This window comes from Frankliniella occidentalis, unplaced genomic scaffold (genome assembly GCF_000697945.3).
Source record: "Frankliniella occidentalis isolate FOCC.00 unplaced genomic scaffold, Focc_3.1 Scaffold6058, whole genome shotgun sequence".
In the NCBI taxonomy this organism is placed as follows: domain Eukaryota; kingdom Metazoa; phylum Arthropoda; class Insecta; order Thysanoptera; family Thripidae; genus Frankliniella; species Frankliniella occidentalis.
The window spans coordinates 1-9,012 of record NW_026273093.1 but is presented as its reverse complement, the minus strand read 5'-3'; the positions used below and the strand labels follow the sequence as shown (position 1 = coordinate 9,012).

General features: G+C 56.3%; 2 protein-coding genes across 3 annotated transcripts; both read left to right on the top strand.

Annotated features, from left to right (window-relative positions):
• The first annotated feature begins 17 nt into the window (after positions 1-17).
• LOC113209422 (uncharacterized) lies at positions 18-3,597 on the top strand. 2 transcript variants are annotated; one of them, XM_052277196.1, is made up of 6 exons: positions 18-481; positions 1,213-1,400; positions 1,491-1,567; positions 1,644-1,968; positions 2,385-2,768; positions 2,895-3,597. In XM_052277196.1, the coding sequence occupies exons 2-6, from the start codon at positions 1,269-1,271 to the stop codon at positions 3,522-3,524; spliced, it is 1,548 nt and encodes a 515-aa protein (XP_052133156.1). In that variant the 5' UTR covers positions 18-481; positions 1,213-1,268; the 3' UTR covers positions 3,525-3,597. The 2 variants fall into 2 exon arrangements, with proteins under 2 accessions (XP_052133156.1, XP_052133154.1); XM_052277194.1 differs by having other exon boundaries at positions 18-1,400.
• A 760-nt stretch (positions 3,598-4,357) lies between these two features.
• LOC113209416 (myrosinase 1-like) lies at positions 4,358-7,746 on the top strand. The gene is made up of 9 exons (XM_026426906.2): positions 4,358-4,614; positions 5,463-5,590; positions 5,675-5,809; positions 5,883-6,008; positions 6,089-6,506; positions 6,666-6,838; positions 6,919-7,062; positions 7,154-7,260; positions 7,419-7,746. Exons 1-9 carry the CDS (start codon positions 4,407-4,409, stop codon positions 7,627-7,629), a joined length of 1,650 nt encoding a protein of 549 aa, XP_026282691.1. The 5' UTR covers positions 4,358-4,406; the 3' UTR covers positions 7,630-7,746.
• Positions 7,747-9,012: the final 1,266 nt, after the last annotated feature.

The window sequence follows — 9,012 nt, the reverse complement described above, 5'->3', positions numbered from 1 at the left end:
CCCCGCCCCCTCGACCTACTCGGGTGGCGGAGCGGAGGAGGGGGGACAGACAACAACTCGTCCGAGCCCGGCAAGTGTTCCAGAAACGAAGACTGCGCGGGGCTCAACAGGGTGCCCCCGGTCGAGACACGAAACCTTCGTCGACGACGTTACCCTTCGCCGCCGAGTTCTGCTGCACTCTCAGCGACGCACACCCTCTTACAGGTCCTCGGACGTGGCTAAACCAGGGTGGTGTGCGTGAATTTGTTCTGTCCTCCCCACCAGCGTTGAGGCCGCGCGACCCGGTACCAGAGGTTTGGGTGGCCTTCCCCCTGTGACGTCACTGATGCTGATGCGTGTTGCAGCGCGCCCCTCTGCCCTACACCCCGCCGCGCCACGCCCGCCGCCGGTACTGCAGCTTCCACCCAAACACCATCGTTGGCGTAGCTGCGCTTCAGTGCACTCCTCTCCAACTGTCTTTGCCCGACGTGCGATAACCACCGTAAGTCGCAGGCAGCAGGCGGTGCCACCTCTCACCATGCCGCGGTAAGGTGCAATAGAGATTACTACATTACACCTTACGCCGCGGAGGTGCTCTCTGCCCCAACTACTCCATCCGCCTGCGGGTGCACCCGAAGAGCTCGCCGAAGCCAAACGCACCTGCGCCTCAGAGCAGGGAGATAGATACCAAGGTCATCGACCCATCCCCCATCCCGGTACTCCATACGCTTGCCCTGCTGAGGGATGATCCACGGGGCCTCTGCTCCACGTGGCTCGTTCGAGTTGGGCAAGTGTACGGGAACCCGCCCCGCTGCCTCCCGAGGACGCTGGCGCTGTATCAACCAGGGCCCCCGCACCCTGAGCCCCCCTGAGGAATGAACACGGGGGCCAACCCCCTCCGTGATTGTTCAGGGCTGCGAAGGGTTCGGGAACCCACTTAGCTGACATCTTTGGGGACACTGGGTTTGCAACTGGAAACCGGGATCAGCATGTATGCTCGGCATCGTGCCCCGGTGGAAGGGCCTGGTAAATAGAACGACTCCGGTCGGATCTAATCCTTTGGGCCAAAAGTGGCCTCTCGGGTCTTCAAGTCAAGTCGTTGTGTGCCCATAGCCGGCATCAGCCAAGCAACGCCTTTTTAGGCCACATTGGACAATGTGGGCCTGGCGGCTGACGGATTCGTTTTCGAACTGTAATTTTAATGTTGCGGACGTCACTCACCCTTTTCTCCAGGACTTTCCACGGCCACTGCTGCAGCTTCGCGACGCTCCGCGACCGTCGGCCTGAGCATGGAGTGCGGCATCTGCATGGAGGTCTTCGACGGCGTGAAGCGGGCGCCCAAGTTCCTGCCGTGCGGGCACACGGCCTGCCTGCAGTGCCTGCGGCGGCTGCCCGACAACAGCTGCCCGACGTGCCGCCGGGTGAGTGTCCTGAGGGTGTCCTCCGCGGCCTGCTGCCCTCACTGCCCTTGCTGCCCTCCACTTACTCGTTTTGCCCTTCACTTCCTGCAGCACTTCACCGGGCCGCCGGAGGGACTCCCCACCAACTTCTTGGCGCTGCAGGAGCAGAAGGAGGCCAGACTTGACAGGTGAGCTCGCTCGCGCGCGGGCCCGACGCGGCGGTGGAGTGTTCGTCAGCCTCATAGCTTGACTTGTGCCCCACAGCACTCCCCGCTGCTGGTGCTCGGACTGCCGCACCGACCCGTCGCCCCGCTGCTGGGATGAGGACCACGACGTCCTGCCCGTCAAGAGAGCCCTAAAGCGTCAGCTGCAGGACGCGCTGCCGCAGGCCGCCGAGCAGCTCCAGGGCCTCCAGGACCAGTGTCGGGAGGAGCAGGCCCTGCCCGCCCTCACCCTGCTGACCGGCGAGTCCTGGGACGTGACGCTGCGGGGCGGCGGCCGCGAGCTGACGGGGACCCTGCGGACCTCCGAGGAGCCCCTCAGCAAGGCCCTGTGCCTCCTGCTGGCGAAGAGGGCCTCGCTTACCAAGGTAGGCGACCTGCGACGTTTTACTTTGTAGATTATCTCCGCGATCGCCCTTGCACCACCGAATGGGCTCTGCTTGTCCTGCTGGAACAACTAGGTGCGCCTATCCAGCGAAACATTTACTTAGAGAGACTGTCCGTTAGAGAGAATGTCCGTTAAGTTGTAAGATATTAATCCTGTCCTTAGTTATGTTACGTTACTTTTGTCGCAAGTGTGATCAGATACAACTGTCAATATTTTTATGAGTGTTAAATTTTTTAACATTCCGTTTGTCGGCAACGTGATACCGATTTCAGAGGAAAAAAAATAAGAGTCTGGCAATCCATGCATGCATGCGTTCTGATACTATACACTGCCCGCATGCAATGCACTGTTATCTGCTGTTAGCCTCAATGTACTACATCCAATGTGGTTCTGCAGGACCGAGCTGCTGCGCGGGACCCACCAACTACAGCTGCACCCACACCAGCTGCAGCTGCAGCTGCACCCACACCACCTGCAGCTGCACCCACAACAGCTGCAGCTGCACCTACACCCCCTGCATCTGTACCCACACCAGTTGCAGCTACACCTACACCCCCTGCAGCTGCACCCACACCAGCTGCAGCTGCATCCACACCAGCTGCAGCTGTGCCCTCACCTCCTGCAGCAGCACCCACACCAGCTGCAGCCCCCCACGCCGCCCGGGACCCACCACCTGCCGAGGCGCTGCCCCCGCGGGACATGAATGTCTACAGTATCACCTACAGTGGGCCCGACGACAAGCAGCAGGAGAAGGCCGCCGTGCTGCTGGACGCGCCGGGGGTGAGTGTGCGCCGGACCTCGAACCTAACGGCCCGCACGAGGCTGCGGGGGGTGGCCCGGTACACTGCAGACAGTGCCGCACGTTATCGGCCGCCCTGAGAGTGACTCTGTTCTATTCTGCCGCAGGTGACCCGGCTGATCAGGGTGCACTGCCACAGGGACCCCGCCTGGAGCCTCCAGCTGCTGCAGCGCGCCGCACCCACAGTGGAGCGGCTGGATGTGCGCCACCCCCGCGAGGCCCACCTGCGCGCGGTGCACGCCATGCCGCGGCTGAGGAGGCTGCACGTGCACGTGTCGTGTAATGATGGCGCCCTATGGGCCAGGCCCCCCGAGCTGCCCGCGCTGCCGCCGGGACACGCCGGCCTGCAGTGGCTCAAAGTGGAGCGACTCCCCCGCGCGACGACACAGTCCCTGCTGCATGCACACGGCGGCACGCTGGAGGAGCTGGAGCTGCGGGTGGGCACGGCGGGGAGTAGAGAGTGGCCATACAGTTGCGGCGACCTGCACTCGCTGCTGCAGCAGAGCGGGCTGCGGGCGCTCAGGAGGCTCATGCTGGTGAGGGAAGGGGACTGCATCCGCGAGCCAGCCGCCTGCAGAGAGCAGCGCGCCGAGGTGCGGCGGGTGCTGCCCGGGGCCGAGGTGCGGTGTGACACGTGTGACGTGTCACGGTGTAGAAATAGAAGAGGCCTAGGGGCGGCGAGCCTACATACCCTCATTTCCATTATTGGTATCATTTTCATTATTTTGTGTATGTGAAATTACTTTGGATTGCAATAAAAGCTTTGGTTATCGTAAAATTGAGCTAAAGCAAGGCCCATTCGGCTCATTACTTCCGTTTCTCTCTGCCCTCTGCCTGCACATCTCTGTCTGCACGATGTCTCAAGAAAGGAATGAGGCGGCGACAATAAACTTGCAGGGGTGCTCTTAGTAGTATCAGAAGGCAAACTGGTCTTAATCAAAGCGGAACACTGTAGCTCAGAAACAGGCCTATCCCGACATAGGCGACAATGGCCAAGAACGCTCAGGGTATCGGGCGGGACGCTGGCTTTAAATAGTGTATTTCGACTAGCGGAGGAATAAGAATAGCGGGGCAAACATAAAGGTTCCTGATTGGCCGAGCTCTTACCCCCGGACTACCCGCGTGACGTAGAGGCGGTAAGCTCTCGACCAATCGGTAACGTTTATGTTCTACCCGCTCTTCTTCTTCTTCCGTTAGTCGAAATACGCTAGAAAGAGAGGAATGTGAAGCAGAGTAAGCGTGCCGCCTGCCTGCGGAGAGCAGCGCGCCGAGGTGCAGTGCGGCGCGTGTGACCATGCGGAGCGGGAATCAGTTAAGGGCGGCGGCGAGACTTCATACCGAGCTTCATACCCTTATTTCCATTCTAGATATTTGTACCGTTTCTGTCTGCCCTCTGCCGTCACGTCTCTGTCTACACTATGTCTCAAGAACGGATTGAGGCAACGACAATAAACTTGCAGGTGCTTTTAGTAGTATCAAAAGTAGTCCTAGGCTTTATCTGCCACTCGCTGGTCGCGGGCGCGTGACGCGCGGGGTAGGACTTGGCGAACGCCCGGGTCTATATCAATGTTCGTCGGTGGCCCAAACGCAGCAGTTGATAGCTGAGCAGTGATTTCGCCATGGTGTCCGCGACGTCAGCCGCCCTGGCCCTGGTGGCCGCCTTGGCCCTCCTCGCCCCTGGCCGGGCGCGCAACTTTGACACCCCCGCCGGCGACAACGTCCCCGAGATGGTCACCGAAACCGACCCCAAGTACCAGATCCCCAAGGGCTTCCTCTTGGGCGCGGGCACGGGCGCGTACCAGTCAGAGGGGGCCTGGGACAAGGATGGTGAGTGACCGGACGAAGGCGCGACCCCCCCCCCCCCCCTGCAGGTGCGAGTAAGAGGGGAGGGGGGGGGGGTGAAACTGTAAGTAGGTCAAAGGTGGGAAACGGACCCTGGTCTGGGACGGGTCCGGTCCCGGAACCGGAGGGCCGTTTTCCACCTCTGAACTAGGTAGGACATATGCGGCCCTAACACTGAGTTCGCGAAACATAGTAAATTTCATTCAGATTTATGACGTTTTCATACTTGATTGTAGTTGTTGACCTAGTTAGGGATCATCCGGAAGGTATATCCGTTATTCGCCGTTATAAAATTGCCAAGTTCAACCTGTGCAACACTGAAAATGCTAGAGTCAGATATCTTATTCTCAGGAGAACGAGATGAGTGACACAAAAAAATCTCACTCCCCTGAGAGCGAGATTTCTGACCCTCGCTCAATTTGAGTCAGAATTTGCGATCCTCCTCACCCAATGAGAGTGAGGTTTCCCAGTGCAATTGGGCGACGTCAGGGAAATCTTACTCCTTCAGAGTGAGAATGAGGTATTTTATTGGAATAAAGAATATCAGGAAGAACATGCCAGAACATCACATTGAGAAATTTCTCACTGGGCCTTGCGGTGACAATAATCTGATAGGTAGGTAAATAGTCTGACGTGAGCCTTTCCCAGCTGTACACAAATCCTAGGCATGGGTGCCTTCCACACAGCCCGTTACAAGCGGTGTCATTTTAAGATGAACTGTTTTAACGTAAGCCGAGACGTAAGCCCATTTACTTCGCGAATTGGCTTGGGATTTTCTCTGTCCTCGAAGTAAGAAGCGCAGCAACCATCTCCTCCACCTCGCTCTTTCACAGGGAAGGGTGTGAGCGTGTTCGACTACCAGTACCACAAGGAGAATTACCCCACCAACATGACGGGCGACATCGCCTGCAACTCGTACGAACGCTACGAAGAGGACATCAAACTCGCTGCCCAGATGAACGTGAGTGGGGATTCTGAGATCGCCATAACGTCGTTGCGATATAGTGTCGCCAGAAGCTGACGACCTCGATATTTATGGTTTCAGCTCAACGTCTACCGCTTTTCCATTTCTTGGACAAGGATTTTTCCCAATGGCAACATAGCTGAAAAAAACAACAAGGGTGTTCAACACTACCACGACGTGATCAAGACAATTAAAGCAAACAACATGAAACCAATGGTAAGTGCCCGCGATGTCGCCCGAGGTTCTTTTCTTTCTTTCTGCAGAAACTTTAAGTGAACCGGTTTTCCAGGTCACCATCTACCACTTCGACCACCCGCAAGCTCTCGAGACCAAGTTCGGGGGCTGGCTGAGCGAGCAGATGATAGACGCCTACGCGGACTTCGCGGACTTTCTTTTCTCGGAATACGGCAGCGAGGTATAAACAACACAACAAGAGTACATTAACATGAAATGCTGTCGAGGTACAATAACCAATCACCTCCCTGCTTTGTGCAGGTCGAGCACTGGGTGACCCTCAACGAGCCCAACATGCACTGCATGATGGTGTACTTTGGTCTGCTGCCGCCGGGCACCCCGGATATGAACGACTCCGCGGCCGACATGTACACGTGCATCCACCACGAGATCCTGGCGCACGCGACGGCCTACCGCCTGTACGAGCAGAAGTACAAGAAGGAGCAGGGCGGCCTCCTGGGCTTCGGCTCCGTCTCCTTCTTCACCAAGCCGAACAGCACCGAGTGGGACGACATCCTCGCCTCGGACCGCGCCAACATGTTCGACGTCGGCCTGCTGGTGCACCCGCTCATCTACGGCGACTACCCGGCCGTGGTCAAGCACACCCTCAAGCTCGCTCACGGAGACAACCCCTACCTGCCCGAGTTTACCGAGGCGCAGAAGAAGACCCTGCTGCCAGGTAAGGGCGATACAGAGGGCGTCGGTCGGTCCACGCCGACGTCCACCATCGCGTAGTACTTGGTGCAACGCGAATCGAAGCAAATTCGGTTGTCGACGTTGAAAAACTGTCGATCGTTTCGCGTCCGTACTGACCTTGTGCCTCCCCTGCCCTACTCAGGCGCCATCGACTTCGTGGCTCTCAACGCCTACTTCGGCGTGAAAGTCGCAGAACGCAGGAAGGATAACGGGGAAGGAGACGCGCCCCGGATAGGAATGGTGGGCTTCCGAGCCGACGCCAACGTCTCCAGCGTGTACGAGGGCATGGGCGCCGACAATAACGTCTTTGGCGTGGTGAGCACCCCCTTCCCATTACCCAGCCTAGTCCCGTCCCTCGCGAGCGCGACCCTCTCACAAACGGTTATCCTGCGCAGATCACCGCGTGGATCCTGCGAGAGGCGTCCCTGTGGATCAGAGCCAACTTCGGCCAGGAGCTGGGCATCTTCATCACCGAGAACGGCATGGGCCTGATGGACAGCTCGACGGACGACTGGGAGACGCGAGCCGTGTACCACAGCGTGAGTACTACTCTGCGAAGAGTGTGGCGTCATTAGTCGGCGCGCCATGTCGAATCGACGCGTGCTCACCGAGTGCCACGCTCCCTCACAGGCCTACCTGCGCGAGCTGATGCGGACCGTCAACGAGGACGGCGTCAACGTGCTGGGCTACAGCGTGTGGTCCTTGCTAGACGACTTCGAGTGGAGCGCCGCCTACACGTGAGTGAACAACGTGCTCGACGGCCTGCCGTCTTGGGCAGATTTGGTATCAATACGATATCACACCAAAATCACGTTACTTAACAGAGTGATTCATCTCCACTTCATTTCGTCTGGCGCAATCGGGCCTTCCACTCAAATGCCTCATGTCTCCGCAGGCGCGAGTTCGGCTTGGTGCACGTTGACTTCGAGAACGGCACACTCGCCAGGACCCTCAAGAGGTCGCACCACTTCTTCAAGCGCATGATGGCGGACCGGTCCGTGCCCCTGGTGCTGGCGTCCTCGACGGCCAGCGCGGCCGCCGCCATCGCGCCCGCCGTGTGCGTCGTTCTCTACTCATCTGCTCTCTCGCTGCTCCGCACCCTCTGATTTAAAGACAAACATAACAACAATCTGTGATACTAGCAATGTAATTTTTTTCTCGGCTTTTCCCTCTTATAGAACAAAAGAGTTTTAATGTATGTAATAAAAAACACAATAAAGTTGTGACGTGTATTTTTATTGCGGAGGTCCGATATTCGTTTCCATTTCTCCAGACCGGATAGTTGTGGATAGTATTTTCCCAACTAAAATTAGTGTGCTAGGCAAGAGGCAGAGGACCGCCCGCCTGGTAGGTAGGCAATAACGGCCGGGGTGTATTGCGGGTTGGCCTACCCTGCGACTGACAGGGGCCCATGCCAGACTGTTTTCATGACTTTTATACGAAGGGAACCATTCCGGGGGCAATATGAAGTACGTCATTTACTAGATATTTTTTTCAATTACAATTCCAAGGGTACAATACAAGGGTATTGCCAACGACCCTGGGACCCGGGCATGCAACGCACTGACGTCAACACTACGGGAGGAGACAATGGGCACAACTGCGGCCAAACACGATTTGATTGGACGCCATGTTTTGAGAATGCTTCTCACACATTAGGGTATCGTCTCTACGGAATCCGAAATCAGTTGTGCTTTGCGCTCTACGTAGAATTTCGTTCAAAAAATGATGTAACGTTACTGTTGTTTTTTTTTGAAACGAAATTCATATTAGACCTTAAGGAGCGATGCGACCACATTTGGTCATTTGGTAACGAAATTTAACCACCATTTGAGCTTTCGAATAACCCCCGTGAGTATTAATTTTTCCCTAGGTTCCAGAGATAATGCCAAAAATGTTAAATAACGAAAAGATTCGTTGTGATGCCCTGGTCTTTCTGTTATTGATGCAGTCCGAGTTTGCTATATCTAAAGTGGAAGTTTATTAATGCAATAAACACATTTTCACAAATTTTGCGAAAATTCGGGTGCCTCTATGACTATGAGTGACCCATCAGTACCCATCATTCAAGAGTACCCCCGTATATGGCCACTCAAACATGTGCATAATTTGTAAAAATGTATTTATTGCATCAGTAAACTTCGAAAGTGCATTTAGAAAAACTCGAGCTGCATCAAAAAAAGGCAAAATCTGAAATGATGGGTGATGTGTTTCAGGCTCGGTTCCGGGTTTAATTGGAGGGCCACCTTCAGACAGTTTCAGACCCGTTTGCCGTGAACCATGCCCGCCGTCCGTCACCCCACCACACGGCGCGCGCGCAGTGTCAGCGCGTTGTGTCTTCGGGCACCAGAGGGAATTGCCAATTCCCTTTGGGGTTTCGTAGCTGAAAGTAGAATCTTGTTAATGGTATATTTTGTTTTGACCCGGGGCGCAGTAGATTCTTTCAAGGAAAATCCCCGAGACTGCCCTGTTTTTGGCCCGTTACACTA